This window comes from Elephas maximus, chromosome 6, assembly GCF_024166365.1.
Source record: "Elephas maximus indicus isolate mEleMax1 chromosome 6, mEleMax1 primary haplotype, whole genome shotgun sequence".
NCBI lineage: Eukaryota > Metazoa > Chordata > Mammalia > Proboscidea > Elephantidae > Elephas > Elephas maximus.
This window is the reverse complement of record NC_064824.1, coordinates 108,630,561-108,652,401: the sequence shown is the minus strand read 5'-3', so window position 1 is coordinate 108,652,401 and position 21,841 is coordinate 108,630,561. Positions and strand designations below refer to the sequence as shown.

The window sequence follows — 21,841 nt, the reverse complement described above, 5'->3', positions numbered from 1 at the left end:
TCAGGGTTGTATCCTTTTACCATACTTATTCAGTCTGTATGCTGAGCAAATAATCTGAGAAGATGGACTATATGAAGAACAACATGGTATCAGGATTGGAAGAAGACTCATTAACAACCTTCAATAAGCAAATGACAAAACCTTGCTTGCTGAAAGTGAAGAGGACTTGAAGCATTTACTGATGAAGATCAAAGACTACAGCCTTCAGTATGAATTTCCCCTCAATTTAAAGAAAGCAAAAATCCTCACAACTGGGTCAATAAGCAACATCATGATAAACAAAGAAAATATTGAAGTTGTCAAGGATTTCATTTTACTTGGATCCACAATAGTGATGCCCATGGAAGTAGCAGTCAAGAAATCAGGCAACGTGTTGCACTGGGCAAGTCTGTTGCAAAAGACCTCTTTAAAGTGCTAAAAAAAAAAAAAAAAAAAAAAAACCAGACATGTCACTTTGAGGACTAAGGTGCACCTGACCCAAGCCATGGTGTTTTCAATCGTCTCATATGCATGGGAAAGTTTGACAATAAATAAGGAAGACCAAAGTAGAATTGATGCGCTCGAATTATGGTGTTGGTGCAGAATACTGAATAATACCATGGACTGCCAGAAGAATAAACAAATATGTCCCGAAGAAGTACAGAGTTCTCCTTGGATCAAGGATGGTGAGAATTGTCTCACGTACATTGAACATATTATTAGTAGGGACCACTCCCTGGAGAAGGACATCATGCTTGGTAAAGTAGAGGGTCAGAGATAAAGTGGAAGACTCTCAGCAAAATGGACTGACTGTGACTGCAACAAGGGGCTCAAATGTAACAACGATTGTGAGGATGGCACAGGCCACGCAGTGTTTCCTACCGTTGTACATAGAGTGACTTTGAGTCGGAACCCACTCCATGGCACCTAACAACATGTGGAATAAGTCCATTTCCAACATCACAAAGTAAAATGAATGTACGATTTTGTGGATTTGTTTCAGTGCATTCGGGGACTCCACAGCTTTCACTGGTTTGTGAAAGAGGTTCCAAACAACAACAACAAAAAAAACCCAAACCCAGTGCCGTCGAGTCGATTCCGACTCACCCCGACCCTCTAGGACAGAGTAGAACCGCCCCGTAGCGTTTCCAAGGAGCGCCTGGCGGATTTAAACCGCCAACCCTTATGGTTAGCCTTCGTTGCACTTTACCACTACGCCACCGGCGTTTCCGAAAGAGTTTCAGGACCATAAAAAGGTTAAGAACTTAGATAAGGAAGTAAGAAAGCGTGCTTAGAACAGCAAAAGTTCTGTTTTTAGATTCTTCAACTGATAAAACTCTTGAGAGAGCCGTGTCGTGCAGCCACGGCGATACTCCTGCAGCGCGGAAGGGCACCGGTGCACTGAGAGGGCGACCCAAGGGCGTTTAGGGGCGGGACAGAGCACTGGACCAGGCAGACAGCTGAAGGACGGTTATCGTCAGGACTGCCCGGCGGACCCGTCCGGCGACAGCCCGTCCTCCCAGCGCCCCGCTTGCCGCAGCGCGGCCGCCCAGAGTCGCCCCCACACTCCTTGCGACCCCGCGAAGTCACCACTATGACCACGCGGCTCCTCCGCGGATTCCTGCGCCTCTGGGGCGGCCTCAGTGCGCCGCGCCCGCCGCCGGCCGCGAGGTGAGTGCAGGCGGTCGGAAGCTGCCGGGAGGGTGCCGCTGCGCCAACGCTCCTTGGGGTAGTGGAACGAGGCAGCGCCTAGCGGGGGGATGGTAGCCCCGACCGGGCTTGGGCTGGGCCGGCAGCCCAGGGGAGGCCACGGCCTCGGTTCCTGAAACTCGGCCCTCAGAAATAGCCGCCGCCTAACATGCAGTGAAAACAGGAAGAGAGGCTTCGCCCAAAGCTCACCCGGGCCCAGGAGCGGGTAGGCAACCTCTGAGCGCAGCATCAGGAGCTCGGGCTGAGCCCTTAGGCCTGTTTACTTGGACGCGACACAAGTGTGCCAAAGGATGTCTGCTGTCTGGGGCCGGACCCGCTGCCTGATAGTGAACTTGGAAACCTCGAACGTATAGAGAAGTGTCCAAAAGAAACACTCTGGGTCAGGAATCTTCTGGAGACGACCCTGTCAGACAAAGGAATTAACTGTTGGTTTAATGACAAATCCTTTGCTTAAGTAATTGCAGAGGAGTTGGTAGAGGGAGCTTTTAAGTGGCCCAGTGACAATATGGTTTTCATTACTTCAGCAAGCCTGAAGTGCTGTTTAGTAGGGTGACAAGACGGGTAAACTAGCTAATTACAACATCCTGGTAAAATACTTCTTAGGATGGCGATGGGCATCACCCACTCTGACCAGGATCACAATAGAGGGTCCTGGACAGAGCAGAGAAAAACGTAGAACAAAAAATCAAATCCATAAAAAAAAAAAAAGAAAAGAGACCAGGCTTACTGGCCTGATAGAGACTAGAGGAATACTTGAGACTATGGCCCTAAGAGACTCCTTTGACTTGGAATTGCAGCTTTTTCCTGGAAACCACCTTCCAGCGAAGCAATAGATGGGCATATAAAATAAACAATAACACCCAAAAAGAACATGGGACATAGGAAACCAAAAGGGCAACATTTGCCCAAAAGTAAAGATGAGGAGGCAGGAAGGGGTAGGAAAACCACAGAAAGGAAATGGGGAACCCGGGGCGGAATTGGGGGACAGTTTGACACAGTGTGGGGATTGGAACCAGTGCCATGGAACACCGTGTACAATTTGTTTCACTAATTTGCTCTGTAAACTTTCACCTAAAACAAAAGAAATTAAAAAAAAAATTCCTTTGGAGTTATATTGTTTCCAATCAAAGCCCCTTTCTCTGCTCTCGCTCTCTAGGAAGCTTCTTGGAGTTGTGTACGTTCCAAATTCACCTCCTTGCCTCTCATTTTTGCTTGTTTTTTTTAAGTAAAGAAATATAAGAACATGATTTTAAAAATCAATTTGCTGAAGCCTTAGAATGAAAAAAAAGCCCCTGTCCCTCTCCTTCTGCTATATCCTTTTTTACTTAACATCATTTTATAGTCCTTTTCCCATGTGTGTATATGTTAGTGCATTTCTTTTTTGAGGTATGTTTTACGTACAATAAAATGTACCCTTTAAAAAAAAAAAAATGCCATGGGCCAGGCAAACAAAATGCCTGCTCTTCCTGGTGAGGTTGGGAGGGCTTCATGGAGGAGGTGACTTTAGTTCAGGATACACATATGTGTCTAAGCTCTTCCCTGGAACTTCATAAGACAGTGATTCCCAGAACTTTCTGGTGTCTGGACCCCATTTCACTCTCAAAAGAAAAAAAAAAGCAATTGCCATGAACTCATAGGGAATTCGTGTGTGTCAGAGTAGAATTGTCATTCATAGGGTTTTCAATGGCTGATTTTTCAGAAGTAGATTGCCAGGCCTTTCTTTCAAGGCATCTCTGGGTACATTCAAACTGCCAGCCTTTCAGTCAGCAGCCAAGCACTTAACAATTTGCACCATGCAGGGACAGCCTTAAAATTAGAGGATCCCAAAGATTATTTTATGTGGGTTATGCTCATCTATGGAAAAAAAAAAAACCTCTCCAGTCAATTCTGACACATGGTGTGACCCCATGTGTTACGCAGAAGAACTGCTCCATAGGATTCTAAGTATAGTATCATATCATCCCCAAATAGGGACAGTTTAACATTTTCATTACCAATTTGGATGCCCTTTATTTCTGTTTCTTGCCTTATTGCACTAGCTGAGACTTCTAATACAGTGTTCAAAAGGAGTGGTGATAAAGGGCATCCTTGTCTTGTTTCTGTTCTCCAGGGGAATGTTTTCAGCTTCTCTGCATTGAGAACAATGTTGGCCATTGGTTTTACATAGATGCCTTTAATGTGTTTAGAAATTTCCTTTCTATACCTGTTTTATTGAGAGTTTTTACCAGGAATGGGTGTTGGACTTTGTCGAATGCCTTTTCTGCGTCAATTGAGATGATCATGTGATTCTTTCCTTTCCTTTTATTTATGTGGTGGATTATGTTGATTGATTTTCTAATGTTGAACCATCCTTGCATACCTGGTATGAAAACTGCTTGGTCATGGTGTATTATTTTTTTAATGTGATGCTGAATTCTATTGGCTAGAATTTTGTTGAGAATTCTTGCATCTATATTCACGAGAGATATTGATCTGTAATTTTGTTTTTTTTTTTGTGGTGTCTTCGCTTGGTTTTGGTATCGGGGTGATGCTGGCTTCATAGAATGAATTCAAAAGTATCACTTCCTTTTCTACGTTCTGAAATAGTTTGAGTAGTACTGGTGTAAGCTCTTCTCTGAATGCTTGGTAGAATTCTCCAGTGAAGCCATCTGAGCCAGGGCTTTTTGTTGGGAGTTTTTAAATTACGTTTTCAATCTTTTCTCTTGTTATGGGCCTATTCAGATTTTCAACGTCATTTTGTGTTAGTTTGGGTAGGTAGTGTGTCTCTAGAAATTTGTCCATTTCCTCTAGGTTTTCAAACTTGTTGGAGTATAATTTTTCATAATACTCTGTTATGATCCTTTTTATTTCAGCTGGGTCTGTTGTAATGTCCCCTATTTCATTTCTTATTTGGGTTATTTGCGTTGTCTCCTGTTTTTCTTGTGTCAATTTGGCCAGTGGTTTGTTGATTTTGTTGATCCTTTCAAAGAACCAATTTTGATTTTGTTGATTCTTTCTATTGTTTTTTCTATTCTCAATTTCATTTATTTCTGCTCTGATCTTTATTATTTCTTTTGTTCTGGTACCTGTGGGGTTCCTTTGCTGTTCTCTTTCTATTTGTTCAAGTTGTGTAACTAACGTTTTCATTTTGTCCCTTTCTTCTTTTTTGATGTGTGCATCCATTGCTATAAATTGACCTCTGAGGACGGCCTGTACTGTGTCCCAGAGGTTTTGGTATGATGTGTTTTCATTCTCGTTTGATTCTAGGAACTTTTTCGTTCCATCCTTGATTTATTCTATAACCTAGTGGTTTTTAAGCAGGGTGTTACTCAGTTTCCATGTAATTGATTTTTTTTTCTTCCTGTTCTTAATTTCTAATCTGATGGCAGCGTGGTCAGAGAAGATACTTTTCATTATCTCACTGCTTTGGATTTTGTTGAGGGTTGCTCTGTGGCCTAAGATATGGTCTATCCTGGAGAACATTCCATGTGCGTTGAAAAAGAATGTGTACTTTGCAGCTGTAGGGAGCAGTGTTCTATATATGTCTATGAGGTCAAGTTGGCTGATTGTGCTCTTTGGCTCTTTTTATCTTTGTTGAGTTTCATTCTGGAGGTTCTGTCCTTTACTGAGAGTGGTGTGTTCAAGTCTCCTACTATTATTCTGGAACTGTCAATTTCTGTTTTCAGTGCTCTTAGAGTTTGTTTTATGTATTTAGGACCCCGTCATTGTGTGCATGGATGTTTTTGATGGTTAAGTCTTCACGATGGATCATCCCTTTAATCATTATATAGTGCCCATCTTTGTCTTTTACAGTGGATTTTGTTTTAAAGTCTATCTTATCTGAGAGTAGTATTGCCACTCCTGCTCTTTTTTGGTAGTTATTTGCTTGATATTTTTTTTTCCATCCTTTGATTTTTAATAAATTTACATCTTTCTTTCTGAGGTGTGTCTCTTGTAGACAGCATATCGATGGATCCTGTTTTTTTGTCCATTCTTTTACTCTCTGTCTCTTTACGGGTGCATTTAGGCCATTTACATTCAGTGTAATTATTGATAGGTGTGAGTTTATTGCTGTCATTTTGTAGTGCTTTTTTTTTTTTGGTGCTAACATTTTCTTTGTTCCTCTTACTCTCCTGTGCTGAGTTCATCTTGTTTGTGGATTTCTTTTTGATTTCTTCTGTTTTTGTAGATTTTGTTTTTATCGAGACTTTATGTATTTCTTCTTTATTTTGATGGGTAGGTTTATTAACTTTCTGTGTGGTTACCTTGAAATTTACCCTTATCTTCCTAGGTTTGAACCAGTCTATTATTACTTGGTATTGCCTTGCCTTCCTCTCTGTTAGAAAGTTCTATACCTATACCATTTATTCTCTTTTATTTTTCTGACATTGTTATTTACAGATTAACCTCTCTGGTTCCCTGTGCAATCGTTTTGATTTTGGATAGTCCTTGAGAGTTCATTTCCTAGATTGATATCTGGCTGGTACAGTCTTGCCTCTTAGATTCAGGCTGTGGTCTGATGTTGTTTGTTCTCAGACTGAAGGACTCCCTTTCATAATCCTTCTAAGTTTGGTTTGGTTTTTACATATTCCCTTAATTTCTGTTCATCTGGAAATGTCCTAATTTCACCATCATATTTGAACAAAAGTTTTGCAGGATATATTATTCTTGGTTGGCAATTTTTTTTTCTTTCAAGGTTTTATGTATGTCATCCCATTGCCTTCTTGCCTGCATGGTTTCTGCCAAATAATCAGAGCTTAGCCTTATTGTTTCTCCTCTGTACGTGACTCTGCTTTTCTTGAGCTGCTCGCAAGATTTTTTTCTTTGTCTTTGGTTTTAGCGAGTGTGATTGTGATCTGCCTTGCGTGAATGGTTCCATTCCTGGGCCAACAGAAGATCTGGGGGCCATGACCACCGGGGTCCTTCTAGTCTCAGTCAGACCATTAAGTCTGGTCTTAGGAGAATTTGGGGTCTGCATCCCACTGCTCTCCTGCTCCCTCAGGGGTTCTCTGTTGTGTTCCCTGTCAGGGCAGTCATTGGTTATAGCCAGGCACCATCTGGTTCTTTTGGTCTCAGGATGATGTAGTCTGTGGTTCATGTGGCCTTTTCTGTCTCTTGGGCTCGTAATCGCCTTGTGTCCTTGGTGTTCTTCATTCTCCTTTGATCCAGGTGGGTTGAGACCAATTGATGCATCTTACATGGCCACTTGCTAGCATTAAAGACCCCAGACACCACTCTTCAAAGTGGGATGCAGAATGTTTTGTTAATAGATTTTATTATGCCAGTTGACTTAGATGTCCCCTGAAACCATGGTCCCCAAATCCCTGCCCCTGCTATGCTGGCCTTCGAAGCATTCAGTTTATTCAGGAAACTTCTTTGCTTTTGGTTTAGTCCAGTTGTGCTGACCTCCCCTGTATTGTGTGCTGTCTTTCCCTTCACCTAAAGTAGTTCTTATCTGCTATCTCATTAGTGAATGCCCCCTCCCGCCCTCCCTCCCTCCCCCCTCTCGTAATCACAAAAGAATGTTTTCTTCTCAGTTTAAACTATTTCTCAAGTTCTTATAATAGTGGTCTTATACAATATTTGTCCTTTTGCCTCTGACTCATTTCGCTCAGCATAATGCCTTCCAGGTTCCTCCATGTTATGAAATGTTTCACAGATGCGTCACTGTTCTTTATCAATGCGTAGTATTCCATTGTGTGAATATACCACAATTTATTTACCCATTCATCCATTGATGGACACCTTGGTTGCTTCCAGCTTTTTGCTATTGTAAACAGAGCTGCAATAAACATGGGTGTGCATATATCTGTTTGTGTGAAGGCTCTTGTTTCTCTAGGGTATATTCCGAGGAGTGGGATTTCTGGGTTGTATGGTAGTTCTATTTCTAACTGTTTAAGATAACGCCAGATAGATTTCCAAAGTGGTTGTACCATTTTACATTCCCACCAGCAGTGTATAAGAGTTCCAATCTCTCCGCAGCCTCTCCAACATTTATTATTTTGTGTTTTTTGGATTAATGCCAGCCTTGTTGGAGTGAGATGGAATCTCATCGTAGTTTTAATTTGCATTTCTCTAATAGCTAATGATCGAGAGCATTTTCTCATGTATCTGTTAGCTGCCTGAATATCTTCTTTAGTGAAGTGTGTGTTCATATCCTTTGCCCTCTTCTTGATTGGGTTGTTTGTCTTTTTGTGGTTGAGTTTTGACAGAATCATGTAGATTTTAGAGATCAGGCGCTGGTCGGAGATGTCATAGCTGAAAATTCTTTCCCAGTCTGTAGGTGGTCTTTTTACTCTTTTGGTGAAGTCTTTAGATGCACATAGGTATTTGATTTTTAGGAGCTCCCAGTTATCTGGTTTCTCTTCATCATTTTTGGTAATGTTTTGTATTCTGTTTATGCCTTGTATTAGGGCTCCTAGGGTTGTCCCTATTTTTTCTTCCATGATCTTTATCGTTTTATTCTTTATGTTTAAATCTTTGATCCACTTGGAGTTAGTTTTTGTGCATACTGTGAGGTATGGGTCCTGTTTCATTCTTTTGCAAATGGATATCCAATTATGCCAGCACCATTTGTTAAAAAGACTATCTTTTCCCCAGTTAACTGACACTGGGCCTTTGTCAAATATCACCTGCTCATATGTGGATGGATTTATATCTGGGTTCTCAATTCTGTTCCACTGGTCTATGTGCCTGTTGTTGTACCAGTACCAGGCTGTTTTGACTACTGTGGCTGTATAATAGGTTCTGAAATCAGGTAGAGTAAGGCCTCCCACTTTCTTCTTCTTTTTCAGTAATGCTTTGCTTATCCAAGGCTTCTTTCCCTTCCATATGAAGTTGGTGATTTGTTTCTCTATCATCTTAAAAAATGACATTGGAATTTGGATCGGAAGTGCATTGTATGTATAGATGGCTTTTGGTAGAATAGATATTTTTACTATGTTAAGTCTTCCTATCCATGAGCAAGGTATGTTTTTCCACTTAAGTATGTCCTTTTTAATTTCTTGTAGTAGAGCTTTGTAGTTTTCTTTGTATAGGTCTTTTACATCCTTGGTAAGATTTATTCCTAAGTATTTTATCTTCTTGGGGGCTACTGTGAATGGTATTGATTTGGTTATTTCCTCTTCGATGTTCTTTTTGTTGATGTAGAGGAATCCAAGTGATTTTTGTATGTTTATCTTATAACCTGAGACTCTGCCAAACTCTTCTATTAGTTCAGTAGTTTTCTGGAGGATTCCTTAGGGTTTTCTGTGTATAAGATCATGTCATCTGCAAACAGAGATAATTTTACTTCCTCTTTGCCAATCCGGATGGCCTTTATTTCTTTGTCTAGCCTAATTGCCTTGGCTAGGACTTCTAGCATGATGTTGAATAAGAGAGGTGATAAAGGGCATCCTTGTCTGGTTCCCGTTCTCAAGGGAAATGCTTTCAGGTTCTCTCCATTTAGAGTGATGTTGGCTGTTGGCTTTGCATAGATGCCCTTTATTATGTTGAGGAATTTTCCTTCAATTCCTATTTTGGTGAGAGTTTTATCATAAATGGGTGTTGGACTTTGTCAAATTCCTTTTCTGCATCAATTGATAAGATCATGTGGTTTTTGTCTTTTGTTTTATTTATATGGGTGCATTACATGAATGGTTTTTCTGATACTAAACCAGCCTTGGATACCTGGTATAAATCCCACTTGATCGTGGTGAATTATTTTTTTGATATGTTGTTGAATTCTGTTGGCTAGAATTTTGTTGAGGATTTTTGCATCTATGTTCATGAGGGATATAGGTATGTAATTTTCTTTTTTTGTGGCGTCTTTACCTGGTTTTGGTATCAGGGAGATGGCAGCTTCATAGAATGAGTTGGGTAGTATTCTGTCATTTTCTATGCTTTGAAGTAACTTTAGTAGTAGTGGTGTTAACTCTTCTCTGAAAGTTTGGTAGAACTCTGCAGTGAAGCGTCTGGGCCAGGGCTTTTTTTTTGTTGGGAGTTTTTTGATTACCATTTCAATCTCTTTTTTTGTTATGGGTCTATTTAGTTGTTCTACTTCTGCATGTGTTAGTTTAGGTAGGTAGTGTTTTTCCAGGAATTCATCCATTTCTTCTGGGTTTGCAAATTTGTTCGAGTACAATTTTTCATAATAATCTGATATGATTCTTTTAATTTCAGTTGGGTCTGTTGTGATGTGGCCCTTCTCGTTTCTTATTCGGGTTATTTGTTTCCTTTCCTGTATTTCTTTAGTCAGTCTAGCCAATGGTTTATCAATTTTGTTAATTTTTTCAAAGAACCAGCTTTTGGCTTTGTTAATTCTTTCAATTGTTTTTCTGTTCTCTAATTCATTTAGTTCAGCTCTAATTTTTATTATTTGTTTTCTTCTGGTGCCTGATGGATTCTTTTGTTGCTCACTTTCTATTTGTTCAAATTGTAGGGACAGTTCTCTGATTTTGGCTCTTTCTTCTTTTTGTATGTGTGCATTTATCGATATAAATTGGCCTCTGAGCACTGCTTTTGCTGTGTCCCAGAGGTTTTGATAGGAAGTATTTTCATTCTCGTTGCATTCTATGAATTTCCTTATTCCCTCCTTGATGTCTTCTATAACCCAGTCTTTTTTCAGGAGGGTATTGTTCAGTTTCCAAGTATTTGATTTCTTTTCCCTAGTTTTTCTGTTACTGATTTCTACTTTTATTGCCTTGTGGTCTGAGAAGATGCTTTGTAATATTTCGATGTTTTGGATTCTGCAAAGGTTTGTTTTATGACCTAATATGTGGCCTATTCTAGAGAATGTTCCATGTGTGCTAGAAAAAAAAGTATACTTTGCAGCAATTGGATGGAGAGTTCTGTATAAGTCAATGAGGTCAAGTTGGTTGATTGTTGTAATTAGGTCTTCCGTGTCTCTATTGAGCTTCTTACTGGATGTCCTGTCCTTCTCCAAAAGTGGTGTGTTGAAGTCTCCTACTATAATTGTGGAGGTGTCTATCTCACTTTTCAGTTCTGTTAAAATTTGATTTATGTATCTTGCAGCCCTGTCATTGGGTGCATAAATATTTAATATGGTTATGTCTTCCTGATCAATTGTCCCTTTTATCATTATGTAGTGTCCTTCTTTATCCTTTGTGGTGGATTTAAGTCTAAACTCTATTTTGTCAGAAATTAATATTGCTACTCCTCTTCTTTTTTGCTTATTGTTTGCTTGATATATTTTTTTCCATCCTTTGAGTTTCAGTTTGTTTGTGTCTCTAAGTCTAAAGTGTGTCTCTTGTAGGCAGCACGTAGACGGATCGTGTTTCTTTATCCAGTCCGAGACTCTCTGTCTCTTTATTGGTGCATTTAGTCCATTTACATTCAGCTAATTATAGATAAATAAGTGTTTAGTGTTGTCATTTTGATGCCTTTGTATGTGTGTTGTTGACAATTTCATTTTTCCACTTACGTTTTTGTGCTGAGATGTTTTTCTTAGTAAATTGTGAGATCCTCATTTTCATAGTGTTTGACTTTATGTTTGTTGAGTCATTACGTTTTTCTTGGCTTTTATATTGAATTATGGAGTTGTTATACCTCTTTGTGGTTACCTTAATATTTACCCCTATTTTTCTAAGTAAAAACCTAACTTGTATTGTTCTATATCGCCTTGTATCACTCTCCATATGGCAGTTCTATGCCACCTGTATTTAGTCCCTCTTTTTGATTATTGTGATCTTTTACGTATTGACTTCAGTGATTCCCTGTTATGAGTATTTTTTTTTTAATTAATCTGAATTTGTTTTTGTGATTTCCCTATTTGAGTTGATATCAAGATGTTCTGTTTTGTGACCTTGTGTTGTGCTGGTATCTGATATTATTGGTTTTCTGACCAAACAATATCCTTTAGTATTTCTTGTAGTTTTGGTTTGGTTTTTGCAAATTCTCTAAACTTGTGTTTACCTGTAAATATCTTAATTTCGCCTTCATATTTCAGAGAGAGTTTTGCTGGATATATGATCCTTGGCTGGCAGTTTTTCTCCTTCAGTGCTCTGTATATGTTGTCCCATTCCCTTCTTGCCTGCGTGATTTCTGCTGAGTAGTCTGAACTTATTCTTATTGATTCTCCCTTGAAGGAGACCTTTCTTTTCTCCCTGGCTGCTTTTAAAATTTTCTGTTTATCTTTGGTTTTGGCAAGTTTGATGATAATATGTCTTGGTGTTTTTCTTTTTGGATCAATCTTAAATGGGGTTCGATGAGCATCTTGGATAGGTATCCTTTCGTCTTTCATGATGTCAGGGAAGTTTTCTGTCAGGAGATCTTCAACTATTTTCTCTGTGTTTTCTGTCCTCCCTCCCTGTTTTGGGACTCCAATCACACGCAAGTTATCCTTCTTGATAGAGTCCCACATGATTCTTAGGGTTTCTTCATTTTTTTTAATTCTTTTATCTGATTTTTTTTCAGCTATGTTGGTGTTAATTCCCTGGTCCTCCAGATTTCCCAGTCTGCATTCTAATTGCTCGAGTCTGCTCCTCTGACTTCCTATTGCGTTGTCTAATTCTGTAATTTTATTGTTAATCTTTTGGATTTCTACATGCTTTCTCTCTATGGATTCTTGCAACTTATTAATTTTTCCACTATGTTCTTGAATAATCTTTCTGAGTTCTTCAACAGTTTTATCAGTGTGTTCCTTGGCTTTTTCTATAGTTTGTCTTATTTCGTTTCTGATGTCTTGAAGCATTCTGTAAATTAGTTTTTTATATTCTGTATCTGATAATTCCAGGATTGTATCTTCATTTGGGAAAGATTTTGATTCTTTTGTTTGGGGGGTTGTAGAAGCTGTCATGGTCTGCTGCTTTATGTGGTTTGATATCGACTGCTGTCTCTGAGCCATCAATGGGAAACGTGTTTTTCCAGAAAATCCGTTGACTGGGACGCTGGCTCCAGGCTCCGAAAAGAGTCGCTGCTTCCCCATATTTGTTCGTTTTCCGTCTCTAAATCTGTGTTTGTTGTTCAGGGTTTGTAGATTGTTATGTATGTGATCGATTCACTTGTTTTTCCGAGTCTTTGTTGGAAGAGGGATCCGAGGTAGCGTCTACCTAGTCTGCCATCTTGGCCCCGCCTCTCTCATTTTTTAAAAATAATTTTTATTGTGCTTTAAGTGAAAGTTTACAAATCAAGTCAGTCTGTCACATATAAGCTTATATACACGTTACTCCATACTCCCACTTACTCTCCCCCTAATGAGTCAGCCCGCTCCCTCCTTCCAGTCCCTCCTTTCGTGACAATTTTGCCAGTTTCTAACCCTCTCTACCCTCCTATCTCCCCTCCAGACAAGAGATGCCAACACAGTCTCAAGCATCCACCTGATAGAAGTAGCTCACTTTTCATCAGCATCTCTCTCCAACCCATTGTCCAGTCCCTTCCATGTCTGATGAGTTGTCTTTGGGAATAGTTCCTGTCCTGGGACAACAGAAAGTTTGGGGACCATGACTGCTGGGATTCCTCTAGTCTCAGTCAGACCATTAAGTCTGGTCTTTTTATGAGAATTTGTGGTCTGCATCCCACTGTTCTCCTGCTCCCTCAGGGGTTCTCTGTTGTGCTCCCTGTCAGGGCAGTCATCGGTTCTGGCCGGGCACCATCTAGTTCTTCTGGTCTCAGGATGATGTAAGTCTCTGGTTCATGTGGCCCTTTGTGTCTCTTGGGCTCATAGTTATCGTGTGAACTTGGTGTTCTTCATTCTCCTTTGATCCAGGTGGATTGAGACCAATTGATGTATCTTAGATGACCGCTTGTTAGCATTTAAGACCCCAGACGCCACATTTCAAAGTGGGATGCAGAATGTTTTCATAATAGAATTATTTTGCCAATTGACTTAGGAGTCCCCTTAAGCCATAGTCCCCAAACCCCGACCCTTGCTCCGCTGACCTTCGAAGCATTCAGTTTATCCTGGAAACTTCTTTGCTTTTGGTCCAGTCCAGTTGAGCTGACCTTCCGTGTCTTGAGTATTGTCCGTCCCTTCACCTAAAGTAGTTCTTATCTACTAACTAATCAGTAAATAACCCTTTCCCACCCTCCTTCCCTCCCCCGCCTCGTAACCACAAAAGAATGTGTTCTTCTCAGTTTATACTATTTCTCAAGATCTTATAATAGTGGTCTTATACAATATTTGTCCTTTTGCATCTGACTAATTTCACTTAGCATCATGCCTTCCAGGTTCCTCCATGTTATGAATTTTTTCACAGGTTCGTCACTGTTCTTTATGGATGCGTAGTATTCCATTGTGTGAATATACCATAATTCATTTAACCATTCATCTGTTGATGGACACCTTGGTTGCTTCCAGCTTTTTGCTATTGTAAACAGAGCTGCAATAAACATGGGTGTGCAAATATCTGTTCATGTAAAGGCTCTTATTACTCTAGGGTATATTCCGAGGAGTAGTATTTCTGGATTCTATGGTAGTTCTATTTCTAACTTTTTAAGAAAACGCCAGATAGAATTCCAAAGTGGTTGTACCATTTTACATTCCCACCAGCAGTGTATAAGAGTTCCAATCTCTCCGCAGCCTCTCCAACATTTATTATTTTGTGTTTTTTGGTTTAATGCCAGCCTCACTGGAGTGAGATGAAATGTCATTGTAGTTTTGATCTGCATTTCTCTAATGGCTAATGATCGTGAACATTTCCTCATATATCTGTTAGCTACCTGAATGTCTTCTTTAGTGAAGTGTCTATTCATATCTCTTGCCCATTTTTTAATTGGGTTATTTGTTTCTTGCAGTTGAGATTTTGCAGTATCATGTAGATTTTAGAGATCAGGCGCTGATCAGAAAAGTTATAGCTAAAAACTTTTTCACAGTCTGTAGGTAGTCTTTTTCCTCTTTTGGTGAAGTCGTTTGATGAGCATAGGTGTTTGATATTTAGGAGCTTCCAGTTATCTAGTTTTTCTTCTGCATTCTTTATAAAGTTTTATATGTTGTTTATGCCATGTATTAGGGCTCCTAACATTGTCCCTATTTTTTCTTCCATGATCTTTATCGTTTAGATTTTATATTTAGGTCTTTGATCCATTTTGAGTTAGTTTTTGTGCATGGAGTGAGGTGTGGGTCTTGTTTCATTTTTTTGCAGATGGATATCCAGTTATGCCAGCACCATTTTTTAAAAAGACTGCCTTTTCCCCATTTCACTGTTTTGGGGCCTTTGTCAAATATCAACTGCTCATATGTGGATGGATTTATGTCTGGATTCTCAATTCTGTTCCATTGGTCCATGTATCTGTTGTACCAGTACCAGGCTATTTTGACTACTGTGGCGGTATAATAGGTTCTAAAATCAGGTAAAGTAAGGCCTCCCACTTTGTTCTTTTTCAGTAATGCCTTATTTATCTGGGGCCTCTTTCCCTTCCATATGAAGTTGGTGATTTGTTTCTCCATCTCATTAAAGAATGTCATTGGGATTTGGGTCGGAATTGCATTAAATGTATAGATCGCTTTTGGTAGAATAGACATTTTCACAAAGTTAAGTCTTCCTAGGTTAAGTGCTGTAGCTGCTAACGAAAGGGTCAGCAGTTTTTATCCTCCAGGCGCTTCTTGGAAACTCTATGGGGCAGTTCTAGTCTGTTGTATAGGGTTGCTATGAGTTGGAATCGACTCGATGGCACTGGGTTTTGGGTATCCACGAGCAAGGTATGTTCTTCCACTTATGTAAGTCTCTTTTGGTTTCTTGCAGAAGTGTACTGTAGTTTTCTTTGTATAAGTCTTTTACATCTCTGGTAAGATTTATTCCTAAGTATTTTATCTTCTTGGGGGCTACTGTAAATGGCATTGATTTGGTGATTTCCTCTTCGATGTTCTTTTTGTTGGTGTGGAGGAATCCAACTGATTTTTGTATGTTTATCTTGTATCCCGATACTCTGCTGAGCTCTTCTATTAGTTTCAATAGTTTTCTGGAGGATTCCGCAGGGTTTTTTGTGTATATGATCATATCATCTGCAAATAGAGATACTTTTACTTCTTCCTTGCCAATCTGGATGCCCTTTGTTTCTTTATCTAGCCTAATTGCTCTGGCTAGGGCTTCCAGCACAATGTTGAATGAGAGTGGTGACAAAGGGCATTCTTGTCTGGTTCCCGATCTCAATGGGAATGCTTTCAGGCTCTCTCCATCTAGGGCTATGTTGGCTGTTGGCATTGTATAAATGCCCTTTGTTATGTTGAGGAATTTTCCTTCTATTCCTATTTTGCTGAGAGTTTTTATCATGAATGAGTATTGAACTTTGTCAAATGTCTTTTCTGCGTTAATTGATAAAATTATGTGATTCTTGTCTTTTATTTATGTGGTGGATTACATTAATTGTTTTTCTAATGTTGAACCATCCCTGCATACCTGGTACGAATCCCACTTGGTCATGGTGAATTACTTTTTTGATATGTTGTTGAATTCTGTTGGCTAGAATTTTGTTGAGGATTTTTGCATCTACATTCATGAGGGATATAGGTCTATAATTTTCTTTTCTTGTGGTGTCTTACCTCGTTTTGGTATCTGGGATATGGTGGCTTCGTAGTATGAGTTTGGTAGTATTCCGTCCTTTTCTATGCTCTGAAATACCTTAAGTAGTAGTGGTGTTAACTCTTCTCTGAAAGTTTCTAGAACTCTGCAGCGAAGCCGTCTGGTCCAGGGCTTTTTTTTGTTGGGAGTTTTTTGATTACCGTTTCAATCTCATTTAGTCCATTTACATTCAGGGTAATTATGGATAGGTATGAATTTAGTGCTATCATTTTGATGTGGTTTTTTTTTGTGTGTGTGTTGTTGACAGTTTCTTTTTCCCACTTGATTTTATGTGCTGAGTAGATTTTCTTTATATATTGTCCTTTCTTCGTATTTGTTGTTGATTTTGTTAATGCTGAGTCTGTATTTTCCCCTTGTGTTTTATTATTATGAGTAGGATAGTTTGTCTCCTTTGTGGTTACCTTATTATTTACCCCTATTTTTCTAAATTTAAAACTAACTTTTATTTCTCTGTATTGCCGTATCTTCCTCTCCATAGGGAAGGTGTATGATTACAATTCTTAGTCCCTCTTTATTATTTTAATGTTGTCTTTTTTTGTATAATAACATTGCTGTTACCCTGTTTTGGGCTTTTTTTCTTTTTATATAATCTTGCTTTGTTTTTTTGGATTTCCCTGTCTGGGTTGACTTCTGGTTGCTCTGCCCAGTGTTCTAGTCTTGGGTTGATACCTGATATTATTGATTTTCTAACCAAAGATCTCCCTTTAGTATTTCCCGTAGTTTTGGTTTGGTTTTTACGAATTCCCTAAACTTGTGTTTATCTGGAAATGTCTTAATTTCACCTTCATATTTAAGAGACAGTTTTGATGGATGTATGATTCTTGGCAGGCAATTTTTTCCCTTCAATTTTTTAAATATGTCATCCCATTGCCTTCTTGCCTGCATGGTTTCTGCCGAGTAGTCCGAGCTTATTCTTATTGGCTCTCCTTTTTAGGTGACTTTTCATTTATCCCTCGCTGCTCTTACAATTCTCTCTTTATCTTTGGTTTTGTCAAGTTTGATTATAATATGTCTTGTTCACTTTCTTTTCAGATCTACCTTATGTGGAGTTCGATGAGCATCTTGGATAGGTATCTTCTCATCTTTCACAATATCATGGAAGTTTTCTGCCAACAAATCCTCAACAATTTTCTCTGTATTTTCTGTTGTTCCTCCCTGTTCTGGTACTGCAATGACTCGTAGGTTATTTCTCTTGATAGAGTCCCACATGATTCTTAAGGTTTCTTTATTTTTTTTGATTCTTTTTATCTGATTTTTCTTCAAATATATTAGTGCCAAGTGATTTATTTTCAAGTTCAGAAATTCTAGCTTCTACTTGCTCAATTCTGCTTCTCTGACTTTCTATTTAGTTGTCTAATTCCGTAATTTTATTGTTAATCTGAATTTCTGATTGCTGTCTATTTATAGATTTTTCCAGCTTATTAAACTTTTCATTATGTTGCTGAATAATCTTTCTAATTTCTTCCGTTGCTTTATCTGTGTGTTCCTTGGCTTGTTCTGTGTATTGCCTCATTTCCTTCCTGATGTCTTGAAGGGTTCTGTATATTAAACTTTTGTATTCTGCATCTGATAATTCCAGGAATGCACTTTCATCTAAAAGATCCCTGGATTTTTTGTTTTGAGAGCCTATTGAGGTGATCATGGTCTGTTTCTTTATGTGACTTGATATTGGCTGTTGTCTCTGAGCCACCTATAAGTTATTGTATTAGTTTATGCTTGCTTACTGTGTCGTAGCTGCTTGCTTTGTTTTGTTTTGGTATACCCTTATGGGCTGCTTGAGTGAGCTAGCTTGATTATTTTTGCCTTTGGAGCTCTGGTGTCCTGTCCCCAGCTGGCTAGAGCTGTTATGAGGTATATCAGTCTAGGAGTCCATTCAGTTTTCTTGTATGAATTCAGCTCAGGTTTCTAGGTAGCTGATCATCAAGTGTGTGGTACAGGCTCTGTCCTACAGTCTTAGAGGGGCAGGGGTGATTGGCATATATACCCGTATCTGATTGCAGCAGGGGGTCACACTCTGAACAAGGCAGGGGGCTGAGAACCGACCCCCAAATGTCTCTGGGGAAAATACGTCTCTGTTCCCTAGAGCATGCTGGTGGGTGGGTTCTGCAGAGGGACCACGGGCACCCAAAGTTTTTGGTTGTAAGGACTGGGAGGTACCAGTTATCTTTGGACCCTTGTCGCGGGTGGCTGGTGACCTGAGTGGAGCTACCAGTCCTTAGGTCCCTGATGCGGGTAGGCGAGGACCTTGTTTAATAGCGAAAGCAATGTCAAATGTCAAAACCCACCTTTCCACCGCACAGCTGAAATGGTTGGAGTTTGCCAACAAGGGCCTATTCTCCTGAAATAGGCCCACACAGGTCCATGCAGAAGGGAAAGATGCTTAAGGTCCACGGATGGTTTATGCCTGGACAGGAGCAGCTTCTGTCCTGAGCTCCCCCAGTTAATGGAGGTAGCAAATTATCTTTTTCCCCCAGTTGCAAATTTTTTCCTTCCCCAAGGCCAGGAGGATGGCTCTAGTGCTCACCAGGGTCTATCTCAGGCCCAGGGATTCAGCCGCTGAATCTGGTTTGGGGGTGGGGGGGCACAGTAAAATAGACGCAAGTACTTAGCTCTTGCCGAGAGCATCGTAATCCTCAGGTTCCGGAGGTGTGAGTAGGCCGTGTGGCTGGCTGCTTCTCCCTGAGGAAACTGCAGCCGAACGCTAGTACCAGCCTGCTACCACCACTGCTGCAGCTCCGGGAATGGTGCCTGAGGGCTTCCCCCGATTCAGGTCCGGTAACTCCTCTCCACTTCTGAACGGTCTCTTCCTCCCACTGCCCTTAGGTTGGATGTCCAAACTTGCCTCTGATGCTCAGGGCTCCCAGCTTGTCACAAATATATTCGTTTCACTTATTTTTTCAGGTCTTTGTCGTAAAGAGGGCTTCCCGGAAGTGTCTTTGTCTATTCCACCATCTTGGCTCTGTCTCCGGACAATGTTTTATCTTTATACGTTTTGATATCGTCTGCTATCTTTGGGACATTCAGGAATTACTTTCTTTGCTTCTTCATTGTAGATTTGTTTGTTTTGTCCTGCTTTTTTGTTTTAGTTTGTTACATCAGGTGTGGTGCAGCAGAGCAGGTCCACCTGAAGGGGAGAGGCTGGGCTGGGTTGTTTGTGACCCGTACTAGGGCTGACAGGGTGGGCTAGGAATCAGTGCTGGGCAGGTTCCAGGAGGCCATGCCTGTGCTGCTTGGGGGTGTGATGTTTAGTGCATGGTGCAGGTAGGCACGAAAGTGGGGGGAGGTTGTGTTGTGTGGAGCTTAATAGGGGCATGGGAAAGAGGAGAGAGAGGAAAGAGAAACAGGAGCCAAAAACAAACAAGCAAAGAAAGATAGGGAAAAAATAATAGTGCTAAGGGAGTTTGATGTTGGAGTGGAGAAATGAGAAACTGAGAAATAGAGAAAAGCAAAAAGGAAAAAGGGTAAAAGAAAGAAAAAAATAACTAGGTAAAAATTTGGAAAAGAAAAAAAAAGCCCCCAGGAGTCCCGGAATCCCACTGGTGGGGCTGCTTAGACCAGGGAAGTGGCTCCCAGGCTGCACAGTATAGCCTGGCTAGAGGGGGTGTAGATGTCACACACCACCAGGTATTCAGGAGACAGGAAAGGAGATAAGTGTACAGAGACGAGAACTGAGAAATGAAGGAACACAGAAAGGTAAAAAGAGAAAAGAAAAAAAGAAATGCCCCCAGGGATCCCACCTACACGACTGTGCAGATTAGGGGAGTAGCTCCTGAGCCATGCAGTAGTCTGGCTAGAAGGGGCTCCTAAACTGCGAAAAGAAAAAGAAAACAAACAAAACAGAACAAAGCAAAACAAGGCAAAAAAAAGCCCCAGGGATCCCACTACCATGGTGTCATGGGCTGGGGGAGTGGTTCCCCAGTCAAGCTTGGCTTCACAGCCTTTCAAGAAGAAGCAAAGATGGCACACAGAGCCAGGTGTTCCAGAGAAAGGAGGCGGAGGTGCTAGGAGGCACAGAAGAAACTAAAAGATACAGAAAGAACCAACACTAGCTCAGGGGCCCGGCCACTGTGGGCAGGGTGAATCCAAGCAGCCTGAGGCCAAAGCAGTTGCCTCCAGACCAAGAGACTGCAACTGGCAGGAAGCAGAGGAGGCTTAAGGGGGAAGGAAGAAGGGGAGAGTTAGGAAAGTGGGTATCACTCTTTACCGGGTGCTCTGTCTCCTGCTGGAAACTCCGTGAAGTTGATTTCCTGTACTCCCTGTCCACCGATCTCCGACGTGAGTGGAGCAAATCCAAGTGGCACAGATGCTGCACTTTCCAGCCAGCCCAGTCACCGTAACCAGCCAGGAAGCTCAGAGGTAGAGCAGCGGGGAGAGAATGGAGGGTGGGAGAGCGTGTATCCCTGGTACTGGGTGCTCTGTCTCCTGCTGGGAGTTCCGCAAAACTCCTTTCCCCTGCTCCTGCCTGCCGATCCCTGACAGGAGTCCAAGATCGCAGATTTGTGCTGCATTAGCTGATGGGGCCCTCCACATGTATCTCTCCTTGCTGTCTGTCCTCTGTCAGCTTCTTATTCCGTTTTGGTGCTTGGCTGAGTTCTTTTTCTCTTCATTTGACACTTCAGGTTCCAGGAATGACGTTTGTCTCTGTTTTACTTTTTCAGGTTTTGCTCTAGAGGGACAGCATGGTGCTTCTGTCTATAGTGCCATGTTGGCCAGAAGTATCACTCCCTTAAGAATTTTTTTAACGTATTTTTTTTTAAGGTGTTCTCATTCTGGAGTTGAAGAACGTCTAGAAAGTTCTTCTGCTAAAAAATTAACAGATATAGGAATCAGACGAATCTTTTCTTCAGAGCATGACATTTTCCGGGAAAGTGTAAGAAAATTTTTTCAAGAAGAAGTAATTCCTTATCACGCAGAGTAAGTGGCACGTTTTCCTTTAATGTAATGTACACTAGGAGTGTGGTAAGTACCATTTTCTGGGATGCTGTATGTAGATGTACAGGAAGAATAGTGTGTTCTGTGCTTTATTAACACTTTTACTGCCCATCACCAAAATATTCTGGGACCCAGGGGTTCTTAAGTTAGTTCAGAGCTCTTTTAATGGTTTTAAAATACACAATTCAAAAGGAGAAAATTTGCAATTTAATCTAAAAATTGTACTTGTTTAAATTGTGATTAAGCGGCAACAAAATATTAGTCAGTTTCATATTCTTTCTTCTTTTGCCTTATGAGTGAATTACCACCAGTTGTCGTGGAGTTGATTCCAACTCGTGGTGACTTCATGTGTGTCAGAGTAGAATCGTGCTCTATAGGGTTTTCAGTGGCTGATTTTTCATAAGCAGGTCACTTAGGCTTTTCTTTCTAGGCACCTCTGGGTAGACTCCAACCACTAGCATTTCTGTTAGCAGCTGATCGAATTAACTATTTACATCACCCAGGCACTCCCCTGAGTGAATTAAAATATGTAAAAGCTCAAAAGCCAGCATAATGCAAATCTTTGTAGGCAAATTGGTTACCTGGAAGTACTTTTGTCAATAAAGTGGGTGACTAATTAATCAATCACCTACCTTATTGACAAAAATCTGTCATTTCTATTAAAATAGGATCTTATTATATTTCCAAAATTCACTCAATGACAATACTGTAATTAGAATAGTATT

At 40.5% G+C, this 21,841-nt stretch overlaps 1 protein-coding gene across 2 annotated transcripts in view; it reads left to right on the top strand.

The window, feature by feature from the left end:
• Positions 1-1,192: 1,192 nt before the first annotated feature.
• The window catches only part of ACADL (acyl-CoA dehydrogenase long chain), a 57,309-nt gene continuing 36,660 nt past the window's right edge, over positions 1,193-21,841 (top strand). The window contains exons 1-2 of one of the 2 annotated variants that reach the window (XM_049888080.1): positions 1,193-1,650; positions 20,943-21,098. In XM_049888080.1, the coding sequence (XP_049744037.1) occupies positions 1,574-1,650; positions 20,943-21,098 (233 nt within the window). In that variant the 5' untranslated portion in view covers positions 1,193-1,573. The remainder of the gene's footprint in view (positions 1,651-20,942; positions 21,099-21,841) is intronic. The other variant, XM_049888081.1, reaches the window with a different exon arrangement.